General features: G+C 38.3%; 1 protein-coding gene across 1 annotated transcript; it reads left to right on the top strand.

Annotated features, from left to right (window-relative positions):
• The first annotated feature begins 342 nt into the window (after nt 1-342).
• On the top strand, nt 343-22,828 carry LOC109100410 (pecanex-like protein 2). Its single transcript, XM_042736883.1, is given in 36 exon segments — nt 343-799; nt 1,241-1,440; nt 1,577-1,692; nt 1,921-1,956; nt 2,944-3,999; nt 4,066-4,210; nt 4,617-4,759; nt 4,878-4,956; nt 5,041-5,176; nt 5,879-6,021; nt 6,112-6,265; nt 6,352-6,384; nt 6,482-6,653; nt 6,744-6,854; nt 6,966-7,057; nt 7,221-7,330; nt 7,462-7,573; nt 11,246-11,338; nt 11,440-11,590; nt 11,676-11,817; nt 12,719-12,896; nt 13,187-13,295; nt 14,287-14,416; nt 14,858-14,916; nt 15,685-15,900; nt 15,978-16,231; nt 16,982-17,215; nt 17,400-17,503; nt 17,669-17,813; nt 17,906-18,136; nt 19,270-19,544; nt 19,841-20,001; nt 20,095-20,325; nt 20,328-20,372; nt 20,375-20,514; nt 21,658-22,828. Coding segments are annotated over 36 exon segments (6,027 nt in total). The 5' UTR covers nt 343-646; the 3' UTR covers nt 21,796-22,828.

Genomic DNA, 22,828 nt, shown 5'->3' on the forward strand with positions numbered 1-22,828 from the left:
AAGACAAAATAAGTACAATTTACCCTGATCATCCAATTTAAAAAGTTTATATTTTAATAATGAAGACGTAATGAAGACAAAAATGGTTTAAAAATTGCTATTGTTATGTGTAAAAATCGCGGTGGTGTGGCAAGTTAAAAAAAATTGACGTTTGAAATTTTGCGCACATATTTATTGCTGTACTCAATATTTGAAATTGACATAAAATGTTGGCATGCGTGTCAAAATGAACTGCTATCTCTCTGTGTAAAAGCTGAAGATGCTGTCCCGCTTGTCTGGCTGCAGTACAGCTGATTCTCCACGGCTCTTGTGTTTGGACTGGCAGCGCAGGGAGGGGGCGCGTGACTCAGTGAGCAGCAGAGCATCGCTATGAATCAGTCCCTTCCTCCCTCCTCTCCGCTCATGTGAAGGAGGATGCTGCTAGGTGCCTTTCACCGCACAAAACCAATGTCCCTATGCTGGGAAACAGGGAGCCAAGGCGTGGACGATGAAAAAGAAAATTAAACGGCTTCAAGGAAGGATGTAGAGGCAGCTTCTGTAAATATGTAATCGCGCGCAGGGGTAGCGAGTCGAGGACGGTAGCGGTGTGAATTCGCAGCTTGCAGCATGATGATATATCTGTAGCGACCATTATTGCAAAAAAAATATGGGCTCTCAAGTTGTGCAAACGCTACGCCAAGGAGTCTGGGCTTCACTGACCGGAGGATGGTATCATGATCCAGAGCAGAATAAATTCAACAATTCATGTCACCTGTATTTATGGATGTTTTTGCTCATGCTTCCATTATCTCTTCATTTGGTGAGTGATACAATGCCGCAGGCCGCCGATAATATGCGTTCTGCAATTAGAAAGCATGCAGTGCGTTATAGCTGCAGAAACCTTATACGGAATATTTCTCTGAAGAAATAAAACTGATTCACGCGTTAAATGTATTGTGTTTTATATCAATTTTGGTGTTTGTTTGGTGCTAGCTCTGTCGCATTTTTCTTCTGCATAGCCTCCTGTACAGGTGATGAACGTCTAAAAGCATTGTTTTGCATTTACAGTAGCCTGGGCTATACGAAAATAAACATAGGCCTATATAACGTGTTTTGTCAGTGGTGAAGAAATTACAAAAAAAATATTATTATTATTAATATTATCATTGAGATAATAATAATACAAACTCAAAAATCTATTTTACTATTTCATAGTTGATCTATCTGGCTCTGATGTGTTTTCCCTCTCGTCCTTTCTCAGGCTCTTCCACCCACCACTACTACCCTCAGTATTTACTGCACCTCGGTGACAGTTTTCTTCATTGTCATTAAGATGGTAAATTATCGCCTCCATCTGATGTTCGATCAGGGCGACATTGTAGCCCAGAATAGTGTGCCTGACATCAGCAAAGGTGTAGACAAGAAAAGCAACGCATCTGATTCCTGTCTTCCATCTTTAAGGTAAGATCCAAAATCAGTTGTGCCATTTATTGAATTCAGTATTATTTTGCAGTGTTATTTTCTATTATTGCCCTGTCCTCAAAGCACTGCCAAAAGTATTTTGATATATTTTTCTGATAACTGTTTTAATCTACAGGAAGAGCAGCACAGTTCCTGACAGTGTTGCCACATCAGTATTGACCAAAAACAGACTAAGTCCAGTAATACAAGTCACAGTGAAACAGACTGAAACAGACCCTGGACTAATTGGAGTTAGTAATACTTTCGTGAATTTATGTACCATAATTATTTACATTTACTTTGCAAAATATGTATTTTTACAGAATGTCACAAATATGTTAATGGTAATTAGTATAAGAGCAACACTTTGAAAGCATAACTTCTTTACACAAATCTTGCAGTGGATATTGTTATGTATACTATTTTTTGTGCACTTTAAATAATATATTTTTTGTTTTCCTGCTTAACAAAACTGTGAAGAGTGTCCAAAATCTGAGGAGCTGAAGAATATAGAGGGTATGTACCAGCTTTAATTATAGCACTGGCCTGGTTTCACTGCATTGCAAGAGATCCTCACAATTCTGGGAACATGCTGTGCAGATACATCACTGTAAGTTTCTGTCACAGAGCCTTACATATGAACTGAGGAATAACTTGACTACTTTCTATCTTGACTCAGTTACACGTCACACTGAGTGTGACATCCTGCCAGGACCTCTCAAAAAGAGCTGTCAGACAGCTTTGTCAGAAAGCCCAAACACAGCTTCACACTTACATTGTGAGGGTCTCTGACTGCATCTAAAACACAGAAGTTTTTTTTTTGTACAATATTTTATTGAATTTAATGTTTAAGTTGTAAGTTGTTCATGTAATATATTATAAAAATATTGTTAATCTAATATAATTGTATAAAATAAATAAAATTAATTATACAGCCATATATACTAAGGAAATTTGGTTAAAGGGATTTTTTTTTTAATTCTGTCATCCTTTCTTTACCCTCATGTTATTCCAAACCCATAAGACTTTGGTTAATCTTAAAAGCACAAATAAAGATATGAATAAATTGAAAGTCATTCATTAAAAGTCACCAAAGCTTAGAAGATCTAAGAAATATTTTAAAGGCTTCATAAAATGAATCCATATGAACAGATTTAATTTAGGCTTTTGTTTACATCTAAATAGTGATCATAGTGATAGTGAACATGGAAGCTTATGTATGCATCTTGTGTAATTTAATCTGACTCTTTCTTGGAAGTTTTGGTTACTGGGACTTTCAGTGGAGTCAGAAATCTCTCAAGTTTTAGTAAATCTTAATTTGTGTTTCAAAGATTAACTGAAGTCTAATGAGGGTTTGTAAACGATGACAGAAATTTAATCTTTGGTTGAATTAACCATTTAAAGCAGTTTGTGACGTCAACCAATGGGGTTCATCATCTGGTAGCTACTGAATTGAATTCTTTTAAAAAACCATATGTCTATTTGACATTTTGACTTTTATAGGTCAGAGTGATGAACGATCTAGGCCAGAGGCAGAGGAGCGACTCACCCCTGAGGATGTGTTCAGTCCCAATACTGACCAGTCTGCCCCACTCCTGCAGGGAGAGCAGATTCCTTCAGCCCACAGGGACAAAGCTGAGGATGATCTTCCACTTTCCTCTGTGAATGAAGAAGACAGTATAGAGGAGAAAGACAAACCCCCAACTGACCCCAACAACAATAATACCTCTCTAGAAATCACACGAGAAGCCGATGATGGAGAAACACCCGAGGAGAATTATTGCTCCGATGAAATTGCTGTGGTGCTGGTTGACAACTCGAGTCCCTCAGCCCACCTGGACGAGAGTGATATGGTGAAGATCATTATCACAATGAGCTGTGACCCACAGACAGCAGCCGAACTGGAGGAGTCCGTCAAACAGAGCATCTTAGAGTCAGCTCAGTCCCAGCAGGGAGAATCCGACTGTCCTGTTAAAATTCCTGTCATCACTTTCGATTCGCCTCACGAAGTGGAGGAACCCTCTGCAGGTGATGAAAAAGAAGATAAACTGGTTGCAGGAGACAGCTCAGTTCAGGAAAAGTCTGAGCATCAAGACAGTCTTCTTGCCAAAGAGCCGATCAGTTCTGACTCTGCTCAAGAATGCAAAGAAATAGAGAGCATTGAGCTTGAGATGCCGAACCTGAGCCCCCAAGTGACCAATAACAGCTCTTCAGGCATTGATGTGAATTCCCACACTGAAGAAAATGACCCACCTGAGCTTAAAGTGGATGCTGATGGATTCTTGCAGATCCCCTCAGTGTATATGAGGTGCACTCAGAGTGGAAGAACACATGCTAGGGGACTCAGTATTGACAGTGGACGAGATGCTGTCCTTATTAGCCACAGAGCTAAAGATAAGCTCGGTACAATGACCTCCTCTAAATCAGACCTAGAAGCCAAGGAGGGACAGATACCCAATGAGTCCAACTTTGTTGAGTTTGTGTCTTTGCTGGAGTCAATCAATAGCACCAGATTTGGGGGAGGAAATGAGGCTGAGAAGGAGAATGAAGACAGAAATGGTGAGTGCTGATTTATGACACTGGATTTAATATCTTAACTCAAACTAATGGTCCAACTCCTTTCAGAGCAAAGTATGATGGCGGAGAAGAACTCAGATGTGTCAGAATCCACAGGACAACAAAAAGAGCATCCAAATCCCCCAAACAGTCTGGCTACGGACACGATGAAAACCATTCCAGAAACTCTCATTCCTATTGTCTCTCCAGAGAGGTGGGTATTGTGCCATCTGGCATACTGTAAATTGCTGTGGATAAAAGCATCTGCTAAATGACTGCTGCTATTTACTTTCTTTTTAAACTTGAACATAAACATGATATTTGCATATATAGAGAACATATGAAAAAAATTACATATGACAATAGTATTAAAGTATAATATTATGTACATACTGTACACACTATTCTTCAAATGTTTTGGTAAATTTGAATTGTATTAATAATTAAAATTAATATTAATAATTTGTTATTAATAATTTTATTTAGCAAGTACAGACACATGGTGATAAAAAAAAACTAGGATGGGAGGAAAATTTGTAGTGTGTGTACCTCATGAAAAACAACAGTTATGAATATAAATTCACTTCACTTTAGGGTTAATATTCTCTTTATTCTCACAGTCCACAGACAGATAAGGAGAGGGACCCTGATTATGATTCTCTGCCCTCACAAACGTCCCAGTCAGAGAGCTCTATGCTTCAGGTCATCTGTAGACCGGAGGCTACATCCAAAGAGGAGGTTTACACTTTTCACACTGTTCACAGTGAGTACAGTGACAGACAACTATGACAGAAACAACTGAGGTCTGTTATGTGCAGTGTCATTTCTCTCTGATGTTTGTGCATGTAGAGCTGGGCTTATAACATGTATAATATCTACAGGAGAGAGACCTCGGAAACTGTACAATGAAAGAGCTCTAAACTTACCCCTTGGTGCCGAGCTCATCACAGGCAACATGTGGTTCAGTATCCTATTCTACTTCTCTTTTATAATCACATCAATTAAAATCAAAATTTAGTTGTAATGTTACCATCTCTCCATTAGTGATCTCCTGTCCACATCCTCTAACTCCGAGTGCCAGGACGGGTTAGTGGGAGGTCCTTCTGAATGCCCCTTCCAGCGACGTATCCTTCCAACTCGCCGACTCCGGCCCAGGAGAACCCATCCGGAAATCTTCCAGGTGTAGAATCCCTTTTTCCACATAATAAGCTGTCTCTAATTCAACACAATAGACAAAACACAGAAAACATGTTGGTTGTTTTGGTTAAAATACTGTATCTTAAATGGTTAGTTCACCCAAAACTAAAAATTCTTTCTAATTACTCACCCACATGTCGTTCCAAACCCGTAAGCCTCCGTTCATCTTCAGAAAACCAAATAAAATATTTTTGATGAAATCTGAGAGCTCTCTGATCCTCCATAAACAGCAAGGATACTACATGATCAATGCACAGAAGCGTTGCAAGGACATTGGTAAAATAGTCCATGTGTCATCAGTGGTTCAACCATAATTTTACGAAGCTACGAGAATATTTTTTGTGCACAAAGAAAACAATAACAACATAATTTATTTAGCATCTCTTCTCCCCAAGTTACCGTCTTCAGCCATTTTGGAGAGTTTTACAGAACGTAATCAACTTAATTACCATTGTTTACGTTCAGCATGCACGCGCTGTCTACTGAACATGTTGCACTATGCGTAAACAACGTAATTTGTTTTCCGAAGATGAACACAGGTCTTACGGGTTTGGAACAACATGAGGGTGAGTAATTAATAACAGAATTTTAATTTTTGGGTGAACTAACCCTTTAAAGGATAGCTCAACCAAAAATGAAAATTCAGCCAACATTTACCGAGGGTTTAAATATTTCTCATACACAGGAGGAGGACTCCTTAGATGAATCATCTGAGACATCAACCCAAGAGAAACCTTCAAGAAAGCTGTACTACAAACTAAAGGTTTTTCCTGGGAAATGGGTGAACATATTGTACGATCGCTTAACCTTGATGGCATTGTTAGACAGGTGAGTGTGACAATGAAAGCGTCCCTTTTTAGACAATGCATTGCTGTTCAAATAACATTAAGAACAAAAATACGCTCATTGTTTTTGCAGAAATAAGGATAAGACTGAAAACATGGTGGCTGTATTCTTAGCTTTCTTGGTGGCTTTTCTGGGGTTTGTGCTTCTAAATGAGGGTTGCTTCAAAGACATCTGGGTCTTTCAGTTCTGCCTGGTCATTGCTAGCTGTCAGTATTCCTTGCTGAAGGTACAGCGTTCCTCATTTTACAGCCTGTTTTTGCTGAAAATTAATCTGCTTCTAGGCTGCCTGCTAAAGCCTCTTATGTTTTATAGAGTGTTCAGCCAGATGCGGCTTCACCTACACATGTGAGTTTCCTAGAGAAGCATTCAAGAAAATTTCATATAGTTATGTTTAACAGGATGAAGAATGCTGATACAAAGAGTCTTTTTTTGTTTGTTACAGGGCCATAATCAAATTGTCATCTACAGTCGTGCTGCATTTTTCTGTATGTTCTGTGGCCTTATTTGGATTTTGGAAATATTGTTGCGAACACCAGACCTCCCTGTGTCCACCATCTATGGCATCACAATAGTAACATCAGACGCCCTTCAGTATCTGCAAGACATTTTAGTCGGTATGTGTTTTTGAGCATGTTTGAAAAATTACAGATGGAGTCAAACGTGACTGACAGACATTTGACTTGATGTTGATCTGATATTTTCAGGGTTTACATACTGCTTTCCAGTAACATTCCTTCTTGGCCTCTTTCCACAAATCAACACTTTTGTTATATACTTTTTAGAACAAATTGACATGCACTTTTTTGGAGGGACAGGTCTGTATCCAAGCTAAATCATTTATGACAATTTCTTGTCGAAACAGACATAATAAAAAAATTAATCTAAGTCAGAATTGGAGGAAACTAATGTTTCTGATTTCTGCTTAGCTGCAACTGGGCTCCCATCTGCTGTGTACTGCATAGTACGAAGTCTTATAGCGCTATCTTTACTCTACGGATTCTGTCTTGGCGCTTTGAAGGTAAGATCTGTTGGAATTATGTATTTTAAATGACAACATGCAGTTAATCTGCTGGAATAAAATGATGCAGTATACTTTGAAAATGAGTAGATTATCAGTATAAATAGTTTATTTTTTAATGCTAGATTGTAAGTTTGTAATGGTAATGACATCTTTTGTGTAGGAGCCTTGGGATGAACAGCATATTCCAGCACTTTTCTCTGGTTTCTGTGCCCTGCTAGTTGTCCTGTCCTATCATCTTAGTCGACAAAGCAGTGATCCATCTGTGTTATTGTAAGAACACTATACACTTTCCACAGATCATTTGGTCAGGAACATTTTGAACTGCTGCCATAGCTTGAAGCCCTCAAAATATGCCGGTACTTAGTTTGTAAGCACATATTTGTTTGTTTCTTTTATCTCAGCTCATTGATTAAGTCCAAGCTGATGCCGTCACTTGGACAAGGTGAGGAAGACGAGGAGGAAATACCTGCTGCAAGCACAGACCCTCTTCCAGAGAAACTCAGAGTCTCAGTGGTGGGTATCTTTGATTTATTTAGGTAATTTTCCAAAATTGTCTTTTATTTCATCTGAGCATTGACAAGAATAATCAGATGTACATTACTACTCAAAAGTCAAGAATCTGTAAGATTTTTTTCATGTTTTTAAAAGAAGCATCTTATGTCTCCCATGTGTTTGATTTAAAAAGACAGTAAAAACGTCTCAGGTTACGTATGTAACCATGGTTCCCTGAGAAGTGACTAGTGTCTGAAACATAGATCTAAACATGACAGTAACATTGGCCGATGACAGCCTGTGACATCATCACCCTTTAGTAAAAAAGGGCACTGGGAGAACACGTCATCCGCTTCTTCGTCTGAAGATTGCGTCCGAAGCATGGCAAGGGAACTAGAGGACGCAGTGTCTCGTTCCCTTCTCAGGGAACCATGGTTACATATGTAACCTGAGACTTTCCTTTCCGAGGGAACTTCAAACTGTGTCCTCTAGAGGTCGCTATGGGTAACGGTATACCGTTAAACGGTATATGGTTAAGGGGTGACTGAAGCTGTATTAAACCATCCTAGGAGCCCTACATGACTGTGGCACGCTCACAGATCAGAATCCGAAGCATCTGCTCACAGATGCCCAGAAGGGAGCAGTGCACTTGCAAGAGGCCCTTCATGGTGAGGGGAGCACAGCTAGCTCACTTAACAAGCAACCCGCCAGGGAGGCAGGAGATGGCCCAGCCACCTGGCATGACCTCTATCCGGAGCTCAAGAGAGCGGAGGCCAAACTTCAAAAATAGAAGGGGGACTCAGACACTCAAGATTGAGAGGGGCGTGCTTATATGAACCCCCCAAGGCCACTGCTAAGCTCTACCCACAAAGAGAGTGGCTCAACAGGGAGGCGGAGAGAGGCCTAACAAATTGAGGCTGCTACTCAATGGAGCTCAAACAAGCAGAGGACTCGATGAGAGAAGTCCACAGACACTCAACTGGGAGTGGCAGTCTCAAAGACAACCTCCCAAAGTGAGGGGAGCACTGCCTGTCTTGACTCAAATAGAGGCAGCTTATCAGGGAAGCAGCAAGTGGCCCAACTACCTGATGTCACTGCCACGTAGCTCAAGAGTGGAGGATTCAACCGCTAGCAAGAAGAGAGAGGAACCCAGCTTGACCGAAGCGATCAATAGCCCAGGGTCAGAGGACTTAACTCTCAAGTCGAGAGGATGACTCACCCAGTCTGCCTAGGAATGGTGAGCTCAAAGAGACCCTCCCACAGTGAGGGCCGGACAGCCATGTCTGGGGAGCAGATAAATCGCAAATGGGACATCGGAAATGGGATCCTGCTAGAAGGGGATCACACATCTCTACAGGGAACAATAGGGTCCCCAAAAAAAAGGCAACTGACCAAGGAGGCGACCGAGACAGGCCTAACACTCAGTTTGTTGCAAATAGGCTTTTTCGGGAGCAATGATCACAGCTCTCAAGCTGAGGCGGGCCCTTACAGCACATACTGGGAGCAACTCGTAGCTAACCCTCACAAGTGAGTGCAGCACTTCGCAGCTCAACCAGAAAGCTGTGCTAGATTAGTAGGGGCAACCCAGCAGGGCCCAATAAGAGACAATCCACTGGTGCAGTTGGACACGGTCTCATGCTTTCTATCTCTATAGAGAGCATGGGTCCCAAACAACCAGACCCGATAGAATCTGAAGAAATAGAGGGACCCAATAACCATTCATGAGTAGAGACCTTACAAGAGGGGTTCCGCAGAAACACAAATCCCTCATACCTCAGGGAATGCAGTGTACTCATGCCCACTCCGCAGAGGGGTGATTACTGGTTCAACCATAAAGGCAGTGTGACAGGGAGGACCCGCGGGCCTGACCGTTTATGGAGTGTTAAGCTCCTCAACTCCTCAGCCAGAGGAGCTCTAGCTCAGAATACGTGGATGATGGTTAAGGAAAGACTCAAATCTCAGTAGACCCCTAAGAGTGAGAGATGAGTAGTGCACCCTGGCCAGAGGATAGGATGCTTGTCACGAAGCATGTACTCAGAAGAGTACTAGCCCGTGGGAAGACCCACAAGTCCTGAGGTTTCAGCGTTATACTGGGGACCTGATGCTGGGAGGCCTCCGCTGAATCCCAGGCTGCGTGTCCAAGCCAAAGATGGGGGCTATCAACAGCCTGGATCAATACCAATGAGTGAAACCATCACTATAATCGGTCAACAGCAGGAGGTCCTGACTTAGCAGGGAGTCAAACCTAAAAAGTCAGAAAACAGAACAGGTCCGAGTAGCACTGCAGAAAAAAAGGCTAGTATTGAATACACAAAAGCTAGCAGTAGAGTAGATGACATGCATCGTACTCACCAACCATGGCTCCAGCACATGACTCAGGCTCATGGGTACAGGCTGGAGGCGTCCGAAGAGCACTAAGAGACTGCAATGCAAGCGCAGGAGGCTCCTACTCCTAATCTTTTTAGGGAAATTAAGGGGAAGAAGATGAGAGCAGATGTAATACTCTCAGAGGGAGGTACATGAGTACATGGCTCAGGTTTTACTCTGGTCCAGACGAGAGTGTTGAGAACGCCTAGTCTAGATCACTTCCCTCAAATCTTGCCTGTCACCCTAAGACCCACGCCCCTTTTGAGCCCTAGGGGTGCGAGTCGCGACTCTAGTCTTCTGAGCCCACCTTTGATCCTTAGATCAAGACTGGCCAGGACCCCTTTGTTGTGCAGGCTCAGATCTTGACCTTCGTGGAATGAAGTATTTTAAGGCAGTCTTGGCCTCCTTAAACTTCTTGACCACCATCTTGACGGATGTGCTGAAATGCTCAGAAGGGGAAACTGGTGCATCAAGAATAAAGCCCTTCTCTTTCGACCCGATATTCGCCAGATTAACCAACAGATGTCGGAGATGGAGATCGGGAAGAAATGGAAGGGTCACCTGAGTTGGAGGGCTATGGCTAGAAAGAAAATGCTTGTCAAGGCGGCCTCAAGGTATCACTTTCTTGGCCTCGCCATGGCATGATCCATAACCTCAAGCAGCTCATCATACCCAATCCTCCTGCGGGGCAGGAAGAGGAATGACGTGTTCCCCCGGCGCCCTTTTATACTGTGGTCGCGCCGGGTGATGACGTCACAGGCTAATGCTATTGTCGTGTTTAGATGTATGCTTCAGACACCGGTCACGCTGAATATGTTCCCCATAGCGACCTCTAGAGGACGCAGTTCGAAGTTCCGTCGAAAGGGAACAGTAGTATTGTGAAATATTAGTACAATTTTAAATAAGTGTTTTCTTTTTGAATATGCTTTAAAATGTAATTTATTCCTGTGATGGAAAAGTTGATTTTGCAGCAGCCATTACTCCAGTATGACATGATCCTTCAGAAATCATTCTAATATGCTGTTTTGATACTCAAGAAATATTTCTTAATATAAATGTTGAAAACAGTTGTGCTGCTTAAAATTTTTCTGGAAACTGTACTTTTTTATCTTTTGATGAAGAGAAAGTCCAAAAGGACAGTATTTATTTGAAATAGAAATCTTTAGTAACATTATACATGTCTTTACTGTTGTTTTTATTGTTTTTAAACAATTTAATGGCTTTTTGCAGAATGAAAGTATTAGCTTCTTTTGAATGGAATTGTAATATTTGCATCTAAGGAATCTTGTATTAACTGTCATTAATGACTTATATTTTATGTTGCAGAAAGAGATTTTACTGTCAGATCTGGTTGTCTGTATTCTTGCCTCAGTTTTGACCTTTGCAATAACAGCCAGCACGGTTTTCCTTTCTTTACGGGTAAGTTTCTCTTCCTTTTAAATTTCCTATACATAATGACTACATATTCAATGAAGCTTGCAGTTTACATATCAACTAACAGTTTTTTTCATCACATGCAGCCATTTGTGTCCATAGTGCTGTATGCATTAGCAGCCACTGTGGGCTTTGTCACCCACTATCTCATCCCTCAGTTACGGAAACACCATCCCTGGCTGTGGATCTCTCATCCTGTGCTGAAGAGTAAGGAGTACTCACAGTTTGAACCCAGAGGTTAGTTCCCTGCACTTCTGTGATGTGTCTGCTGTAATACATTGTGTTATTAATTTGAATTCATTTTAGTATACTGTGTTTTCAGAGGATGCTCACTTGATGTGGTTTGAGCGTCTCTATGTGGGGCTGTTGACTTTTGAGAAGTATATCGTCTACCCAGCCATTGTCCTCAGTGCACTTACCAACGATGGCTTCGCCCTCAGCCATCGAAAGAAATTAGGAATACAGTAAGTATCTTTCCCCTTATTCTTGTTAAAAATTTAACAAAGATTTTGAACTTTTTTTTATGTTTTACTCTTCAGTCAATCCCATAATTTATATTAAACAACCCTAACTGTATATTGACATTAGTATTATATAATGCTAATGTGTATATACAGTTAGGGTCTCATTCAGTAATCATTCTAAAATGCTGATTTGGTGCTCAAAAAGACATTTATTATTTATGTTAAAAACAGTTGTGCTGCTTAAAACTTTTGTGGAAACAATAATAGTGTTTTATTTGAAATTTGCATTACATTGATCAAAAATCTTTTACATTGTTACAGAAGGTTTCTATTTCAAATATATATATATTAAACTAAAAATAATTTTGAACAGCATTGTTGGCTACATATACATTTCTTTGTAACTTTCTATTTGTCAAAGAGATGATGTTTATTTGTCAAATGTATAATTGTTTGCTAAAAAAAAGTATTAAGCAGCTCAACTGATTGATACTAACTAATAAAAACTACACTGATAAAAAAAAACATCAGAATATTAGAATGATTTTTGAAAGATGACTGTGATTATGAAGACTATAGTAATGGCTGCTGAAGAATCATATAATTTTTTTTATTATTTAATTAAAACAGAAAACAGTTATTTTAAATTGCAGTAATATTATATTACTTTAATTATTTAATATATAATTATATTATTTGACTGTTTTACTGTATTTTATAAATATAATAAATGAATGCTGCCTTGGTGAGCAGACTTGGTTCCTAATAACCTAATAACACATTTTACTGAGCATTGTGGTGGTGTTAGCAGAAGTCAGAGTCACCCTGATTGGTTTTTGCTGTGCTTGGCTGTATGCTGCCTCTGCACCTGAGTGGCTCAGGTGTCTGTGTCTCGCTCCAGCTGTGATGTCTTGTTGATGACAGTTGCTGGGATGAAGCTTCTTCGTGCCTCCTTCTGCAATCCCAGCTACCAGTTCCTCACGCTCATCTTCACCATCATCTTCTTTGAGTTCGACTGCAGCAGTGCCTCTGAGACATTCCTGCTCAACTTCTTCCTCATGTCCATAGTCTTCAACAAGGTCAGTGCTCTGGGTTGGATGGACATTAGTGCAATGAAACACTCATCATTAACAATGTCCTACACATTTATGTTAATTTAGTATTCATATTTAGTATTCATTTAGATGCATTTAATAAAATAGGTAATATAATAAAAAACACAATAAAAAAATGCATTTAAAGTCAGCAACTTTTTTTGTAACTTCGACAAAAATGCCTATTGTGCCAGACTATTGTCAAAAAATAGCTCACAGCAGACAGTGCATTTAGTAACTAGTCCCAACTGAACAGCTCCTTTTTTTTTCAACAGCTTTGGGATCTTCTCCACAAGCTACACTTCATTCTGGTGTATATCGCCCCCTGGCAGATAGCATGGGGTAGTGCATTTCATGCATTTGCACAACCCTTTGCTGTACCTCATATCCTTACAATCTGTCCAGTTTGCGTCTTTATATTGGTAGAACATCCCAAGTACTATGTTCACTCCTAATTTTAATCTGTTAAAGTAAAGGTGCTATAAACAAGGAGTTTTCAAACTTTTTTAAGCAACAGAAATATAAATAATATAATATATAGACTGGTTTCTGGCCAGTGTTTTGAAAGCAGGATGAAAATAATGTAATATTTAAACTGTAAAATTCATTTAAATGTAATTTTATTTATTTACTTATTTATTTATCAACAGAATTACATAATTTGAGATTAATCTCATGATTTCCAGCCAGTTTTTAGAAAGCAGAATGAAAATAATGTAAATTTCAAAATGTAAAATTCAGTTAAATGTAATTTTTAGTTATTTGTATATTTTTTAACAGAATTACATAATTTCTGATAATTCTCATGATTTCCAGAAATTTAGAAAGCAAATAAAAATAAATGAATGAAATGTGGATAAAGAATGAAAATAATGTAATATTCAAAATGTAAAATTCAGTTAAATGTGATTCACCTTTTATTAATTAATTTTCATATTTTAAATTTTTACATTTCAATGTCAGGTATGTTTTCTGGAAATACTTTTTATAGTGTCAGGTAGTTGGGAAAGAAATGGCTGACAGCGCCTTTAAAAGACTTTGGTAGTATGTTAAAAGCATAAAAAAAAACTTTATGTTGTGAAAAAAATGTGTCATATTAAATATTATCTAGAAAATATTAAGTAATATTTATGTTGACATTGACATTTAATCTTTTTTTGTCAACATACAATAATACATAGTTTGTGATTAATCTCATGATTTCCAGGCAGTGTGAAATGGTATTATTGTAAAATTTGTTCTCTGGGTCAGGTGTGTTTTCTCATGATACCTATTATATAGTGTCTGACAGTTGAGAAAGAAATCTTTAAGGACAGTCATCATACCTCCAAATGTAGCACAAATATTTAGTTTTCTCCTTGACGGAGCAGCTCAGACTCTGCCATGCTGCTGCTGCAGACATTCATCACGACGCTCTTCTACACACCACTCAGCCCATTCCTCGGGAGCGCCATTTTTATCACCTCTTATCCGCGGCCTGTAAAATTCTGGGAGAGGAACTACAAGTAAGCTGCCTCTTATTTCCACATGTGCATGAAATATGCATTCAACCTCAAGAGTGACGTAATGCACTGTCAGCCAGATGCACACTTGAGTGCAGGTTTCTGTCTTCTAGAGCACTAGAAAGAATAAGAGCACATCTCACTGTTTTGAGAACAGCTGTAGAGGCTGGATATGTTTGGCATGTACTTGCCCTGTTTCCTCTGGGACAAAGTTCCTTCATGGGTGATGGGCTTTATCTGAAGTCCAACAGTCTGTAGCAGCAGAGAGAAAACCACACTATGTTGAATTATTGATGTAGTTTCCAACCACAAATGCGATGACACAGAATGTTTCTGTTGTTGATATTAAACTTGAATGGTGGTACAGGCACAGGTATCAGATTAAATTGTGTGTTTGACATGACTGAATATTTCACTTTATGAACTTTTCTTTTGGTTTTTCAGCACCAAACGAATTGACAACTCCAACAGCCGACTGGTGTCTCAGGTAGACAAAGAGACTGGTAAATACTGTCTTTATCTATGCACGTCTAATAACACACACACACACACACAGTTGATAAACAGTTGAATGCTGTGAAAAATGTATCAAAAATGTATGTCATTCCATCTGTGTTAAAAGAATAGTTCATTCCAAAAGGACAGTTGTGTCATTTTCGCTTTTAAAAAAAGTTTATTTTTTATGTTACTTTTATTTAAACTTTATTTACATGTATTTATGTATGTATATATTAAGAGTATAATTCACAATTTTAAGTACATTGGCTTTTAATACAAAGTTTTATAAATGTTTTGTATTTATTTTTACCTTTACACTTTTATTTATATTTTATGTTATGTATATATTACTTACAGTATATTTCAATTTCTTTTGTTTTTTTATTTATTTTACATTTCAAGTTTACATTTTTAACTGATGAAATAGATAAATACACTTCCTATCATTAATTTTCAATTGTTAATATTATAAGCTTAATATATGCTATTATGTTTGAGAGTTTTTCATTATATGTAAAAGAATGGCCAGAATAATCTTCCATGTTCCATGAAAGAAAGAAAGTCATGCAGAGTAATATGTTATCATGTTTTTATTTTGGGGTGAACCATCCTTTTAGGATTTAGTTTTTGATAATGCATGAAGGTTCAGTTTCATTGTAAACACTGTTCAGTGTTGTTTTAGGATGCCATGTCTCAGCTATTACTGAAGACACAACAGTGTCCTCATACGTTTTTAAATAAAAATGTTCAGTCTTTATATGCTCACCATGAAGGCTGTGATGACAACAACCTCAACTCAATCTTCTACGAGTACCTGACACGCTCCTTGCAGCATTCTTTATGTGGAGACCTGATGCTGGGCCGCTGGGGGAATTACTGTGCTGGAGATTGCTTCATCCTGGCTTCTGACTACCTTAATGCACTTGTTCACCTCATCGAAGTTGGCAACGGTCTGGTCACCTTCCAGCTACGAGGCCTGGAGTTCAGGGGTAAATGGTTTTAACATTATATTGTCACACTGATGTCAGTGTTCCCTCTCGTCACAGTGACTTTCTCATTTCCTCAGGTACTTACTGTCAGCAGCGGGAGGTGGAGGCCATCACGGAGGGTGTAGAGGAGGATGATTCTTGCTGCTGCTGTGAGCCGGGTCATTTGCCCCATGTGCTGTCCTGCAATGCTGCTTTCAACCTCCGTTGGCTGGCCTGGGAGGTGACCACCACTAAGTATCTGCTGGAGGGCTACAGCATCAGCGAGAACAACGCTGCCACCATGCTGCAAGTTTATGACTTGCGCAAGCTGCTCATAACTTACTACCTTAAGGTACCAGCAACACTGTTGTGGGACTTCTTTATTTTTATTTTGTAATAGTTCAGTATACTTTTGTTATATACAAATAGGAATAAGAATTGTTACATTCAAATAACTCTTCACAACAGTTTAATAAGCAGTTCATTGATTAGCTGTAAAGAATTATTTTTGTGGGGGAAAAATGCAATTTCATAGCCAAATGAGATAACATTTAAAACCATTCTTGCAAACGATGTTTACACAGACTTTTTTAATGACATACAGTAAATGCAATCCTATCATTTATTTTTTTTTTATTTTTTTTAAATCCTATTTTTAACACTAGGCATCATAAACGTACTGACTTTTTAAATGATTACAGAAAAAAATGGGCTTCATACATTAAACGACTGAGGGTCTGTCAACTTAAATCTGCAGACTGATTCTGACTTTTATCAACTCCCTCAAACTGTAAATCAGGGCAGAAATCTGTTGTGTAGTGTATTCCAGCCTTAAAGGGATAGCTCACCTAAACATAAAAAAAAAATCATGTCATTAATTACTCACCCTCATGTCGTTCCAAACCCGCAAGACATTCATTCATCTTCGTAACACAAATTTTTGATGAAATCTGAGAGCTTTCTACTAGTTTCTAAATGCAACTTCAACGTTCAATGCCCAGAAAAGTAGTAAGGACATCATTAAAATAGTCCATGTGACATCAGTGGTTGGTTAGATGGACAACACTCACATCTCTGGATTTTCAATCATTTCTATCTTCAGAGTATCATCTACTACCTGGTGATCAACCCCAAGCTGCAGATATGGGTTAAAGACCAGTCCATTCAGGAAGCCCTGCAGCCGTACACCAAATGGCATCACATCGAGAAGGACCCGGCTGTGTTCAGCATGAAGATTGATGAGGACTATGTCCACTGTCTGCAGGGGGTCACCAGAGCCAGCTACTGTAACGTCTACCTGGAGTGGATCCAATACTGTGCCAACAAACTAGAGGAGGTGAGGAGACACAAAGGTTATTTCTTAGAGTGATACAAAGTAGCGCTGATACAAGGTAGTCTTGAAAAACGACTGATTTCCAAATGGTGCAAAACTTGGGAATTACCTTTGGTAGGACAGTTGAGCTCTGGCATTTCCACAATGTTACAGTGATCTAAACCTGAACTTTGTTTTTTGCCCTCAGCCAGTGGACAGCGATGAAGATTCTCCATTGGTTACTCTGTGTTTCGCTCTATCTGTTCTTGGACGAAGGTCTCTCAGCACAGCAGCACATAACAGATCCAACAGGTACACTTCTCAACATTAGTGCTGTGCACCTCAACAGATAAATCATATTAAGACTGTTCAATAAAGAATAATTCTTAGTTTGATGGATGTCAGTCAAAATCAAGAATACTAAATAGTATGTGTACCGCTATAATAGATTTCACATTTCAATGGTTTCCTCTACAGTCTGGAGTCATTCCTCTATGGCTTCAACACGTTGTTCAAAGGTGACTTCCGTATTGCTGCTAAAGATGAATGGGTTTTTGCTGACGTGGACCTGCTACAGACGGTGGTGGCCCCAGCTGTGAGAATGAGTCTGAAACTTCACCAGGTGAGACGATTGGACAGTTTTTGGATATTGCATAACTTTACTCACTGTTCACATTTATCTTAGGTATAACCTCAATAATTTGACTTATACAGGACCACTTCACGAGCCTGGAGGAGACGGAGGAGCCTGCCGTGCTTTACGAGGCCATAAGCAACTACAGAACCAGTCTAGTAATATGTCACGAGAGCGACCCTGCCTGGAGAAGAGCAGTACTATCCAGTCGAGACACACTGCTCACGCTCCGGCACATGGTCGATGAAGGCGCGGATGAGTACAAGATCATCATGCTCTACAAAAGACATCTCAGCTTCAAAGTTATAAAGGCAAGAGAGCAAAACTATATTTTAGATTATAATAGAAAGTATCCTGAAAAAACTATCAATTTCCACTAAAATATAAAGCATTAAACATTTTATTTATACTGTTTTTGTCACTATTTGTTGAATTTTATTCAATTTTTGTATTTTGCATAGTTTTCCTTTTCCATTCCAAGTTTAGTTTGAATTCATTCATTTAGAAAAAATAATAAAAACTGCTTTTAAACTTTTTTTATTTTAGTTTTTAGAGATGATATCAATATTGATTGATTATTTATAGTTTATTAGATGTTGTTTAGTTAGTGTAGTGCACATTTATAGATGTATTTTACTTGTTAGATTTTATAATAGATAAAATGAAATACTATATGTGTATGTATATATATATATATATATATATATATATATATATATATATATATATATATATATATATATGTGCAGTCAAACCAAAATTTATTCAGACACCTTCAACATTTCTCACATTATCACAGTTTAAAATGGTTATCAAATATGACAAGAACTCTCAGAGTTACGCTGTGCCAAAACAAATTCATCTTGATAATGCAAGATAACTTTGATAGAAAGGTATGTAATGAATTGGGTTGAATAGCTTTCAGCTGTTAAATTTAAGTACACGAGATAATGCCAATTTAGGTCAAGCAATTACCAAGCAATGCTTAATTTTTTTCAGTCTGTGGTGTAAAAAGTTTCATAAGCAATTAAAGAAAAACACTTAAGCAAAACATGGTCAGGCCAAAAAGTCTGAATAATTTTTGGTCCCAAATGTTTTATCAGTTTTACTAGTAGTCCACTGTAAAAAAAAAAAAAAAAAATATTGGGTACAGTATGTCAAAGTTTACTTAATTGTGTATATATATATATATATATATATATATATATATATATATATATATATATATATATATATATATATATATATATATAAATATATATATATAAAATGAAATAGAATATGCGCTATAAACCAACTGATCTAAAGCAACAATAAAATAAATGATTTTATCATTTTGTCACTATTCATTATTTGCTATTCACATATTCAGGTCTAATAGATTTGTATGTTTATTATGTCCTTACACTGATTGTTAATCTTTTTTTTTCTTCTTTTTTTTCAGATAAATAAAGAATGTGTGCGAGGGCTGTGGGCAGGTCAGCAGCAAGAGCTCATCTTCCTCCGGAACCGCAATCCTGAGCGTGGAAGCATCCAGAACTCAAAGCAGGCTCTGCGAAATATGATCAACTCCTCCTGCGACCAGCCCCTGGGTTACCCCATGTTTGTGTCCCCCCTCACCACCTCGTATATGGGAACTCACAAGCAGATCAGAGACATATGGGGCGGCCCTCTCAGTTTGGAGAGCATTCGCACCTGGCTGCTCTCCAGGTGGTTTCGGTATGTATGAGGCATTACAGAAACAATTAACTCAAAAATGAAAATTTGCTGTAGATTTACTCCATCCAAGATGTAGATGAGTTTATTTCTTCATCGGAACATCTGCTGTTTGGACTCTCATTCTGACGGCACCCATTCACTGCAGAGGAGCAGGTGATGTAATGCTAAATTTCACCAAATCTGTTCTGATGAAAAAACAAACTCTTCCACATCTTAGATGGCCTGAGTACATTTTCAGCAAATTTTTCTTTCTAGTCTGAAAAGGTCTTTTTCAAAACCTTCCTTGCACTTTCTAGGGTGAGGAAAGATAACCTTACAAGCTGTAATAGTGGCATGAATATGGAGGATGTGGATTGTACTGGTTCCTCCTTAAGTCAGAATCATAACTCCGCCACATCCCAGAGCCTAAGCCTTTATCATGGCCGCCCTCGCAGCTCCCAGTCCAGACACCACGGAGGTCAGAACACACTACATGCATCAGTACAGTTTGTAGTCCTAAAGCCTGTAAGAAAGGTAACATATTTGTTGAAGTATTTTTTTTACTCCATAGCTCACCGGGAGTATCGCAGTCGCTCAGTGCAACCTCAAGGCCAGAGGCCCCCCGTCACCAGTCGATCAGGTCCCATCCTGGACAGCCAGCATGGCTCAGGCACAGGAGTCCCTGGGCTAGTGCAGCGCCTTTCCAACAGCCAGCTATCCTTCAACACCTCCTCCATTGCCTCTGTCTTTTCCCAGGTGCCTCGTTTGTCCACAACAGGGCCTCTGGCTTCAGCCGCAGGTCAACTCGCTCCAGCCAGGTGTCTTCCTCCAGCTCCACACTGAGCCTGCTGTTGGCAAGCGGAGCTTCTCCAGCGGCTTGGTCATCTCAGGCCTCTCTGCAGCTGAGGGGGGAAACACCAGCGATACGCAGTCCTCAAGCTCCGTCAACATCGTCCTGGGCCCGTCCTGTCGCTCGAGTCGCGCAACGCAGGTGAGATGATGTCTTTCAGGTGTTTTTACAATGATATACAAAACATTTTGTTGTTAAACCATTTTCGAGAAACAAAAGCTTGCAAGAATGGACTGCTATTAGCCATCAGGGGATTTTGTCCATTTTCAGCAGATGCTAATTTCCCATTTCAAGGTTTTTATGGTCAATCTAGACATAAAGCAGAGGTAGTGAAACACTTCACTTCAAAATTATTTATAACTTAGAATAAAGGATATATATAATGCTTCACACTCTTACATTTTAGCTATAGCAAAATACATATATATTCAATGATCTGTCAAATAATAGTCATTTGCAGTGTTCTTTAACTTGTTTTAACTGTTGTTGCACCAAATGTTATGCACCCAGGGTCCAAAATGAAGTTTTTGGACTCTGGTGCCAGTGGTCACCAGTAGACCATATATATATACCATATATATATATATATATATATATATATATATATATATATATATATATATATATATATATATATATATATATATATATATATATATATATATATATATATATATATACTATATATATATATATATATATATATATATATATATATATATATATATATATATATATATACATACATTTATTCAGCAAGGATGCATTAAAATGATAAAAAATAAAGTGACAGTAAAGACATTTATAATGTTACAGAATATTTCCAAAGGATCATGTGACCCTAAAGACTGGAGTAATGATTTCAAAAAATTCAGCATTACCATCACAAATTACATTTTCAAATGTATTGAAATATAAAACAGTTATTTTAAATTGTAATATTTCACAGTATTACTGGTTTTACTGTATTTTAATCAAATAAGAGACGCAAGATACTTCTTTCAAACGTTTGAGTGGTAGATATTTCTACATAAGTTCTGGAGTTAACTTCTCATGGTAAAACAGTCTAGAAAATGTTTTCTTTAGTAGGGTTTCACATCTTTTATTTGAAAAATGCTTTTTTTTTTTTGAAACCTGAATATACCTAATCAACCTTTATTTTTTCTTTTCCTCTTCTTTCTCCTTTCAACCAATTTTTCGTTTATCATAATCATAAATAAGTTCCTTTTGCAGATTTGTTTTTAAAAGTTATTGCTGAAATTGTTAAAAATGCTTTCTTTTCAGCAGTGGACATCAGAGGCGTACGAGAGCATAGATGCCACCTCCACCATTGCCACAGGACCCAAGGTCCACAGCACAGACAAGAGCCAAGACGACTCCACTTCAGCCTTCCACGAGGCTCCGGAGGAGAAGACCATATGAGACCACAACCACCAAATGCCTCAGCCCAGCATGATCAAACACATGAGCCCTCAAGTAATGTACATTACAGACGTCTTTTTGTAAAACTAAACATCTGCCATGTGTAGAAATGTAAGTATCCTATTAAAGGGAAAAGAACCGCTCTTCTGAGGAACAAAAAAAAAAAAAAGATGAAAAGTCAAAAAATGTTTATGGCTAAAAATGATTTATGAGAGTGGGCAAAAGCTTGTTACTGTCCATCTCTGAGATTAAATGGTGGAATCTGGTGACTACAAATATTTCCATTTGCACCTTGAGTGCATGCACTTCATGAACACCATCACTCACAGCGGTGACTGTTTTTATAGAGTGGCAAAATGAGAAATGTTTCTCAAGTAATGTAAGATCATGTGACTAAAAGTGTCAAGTATGGTTGCATAGTAGTTTTCTTGCACTGCTGTTTTGAAACGTGTTGTGATCCAGATGTGTCATTGATATATATTATAATACAAGCCCTGCAAGGATTCTGAGGTGGTTACTGATGCATTAAAAGCAGTGACAAGAGAAATGTTATTTCTGTAAATCTTGTAAAAACAACAACTAAAAGTTGCCATGTTCACTCTTTGGCACACGATGTGTATGCACTTTCCTCTGATGTTTTATCATTAATAAGATGAATAATTGGCCAAAAGAAAATCGTTGTAAATTGATCTTTACATCCCTGAGTATGGCAAGCACAATCTAAGAGTTGAAGAGTGTGTACTATATTCATAAATTCCTCCAAGAACTAAAAGGATGGAGGAGTTTCATGGATCTGGAACTATAGTTGATAAAAGCAAAATGTGCATTTTTACAATTTGAAACATGGGGCTTCCAGTGTATTTATTATGTGACGGGAGTCTGTATGATGTGTTGTAATATCAGATATTTCATGGCAAGTCTAGCCCTTTAATATGATTTGCATATTATAATGCTCCCATAAATAGGGAGATCTCAAAAACCTAAAATACACTCCCATTAACACAATTTGAATAAAAAAAATGTTGAAAAATAA

Source organism: Cyprinus carpio, chromosome B13, assembly GCF_018340385.1.
Source record: "Cyprinus carpio isolate SPL01 chromosome B13, ASM1834038v1, whole genome shotgun sequence".
Taxonomy (NCBI): domain Eukaryota; kingdom Metazoa; phylum Chordata; class Actinopteri; order Cypriniformes; family Cyprinidae; genus Cyprinus; species Cyprinus carpio.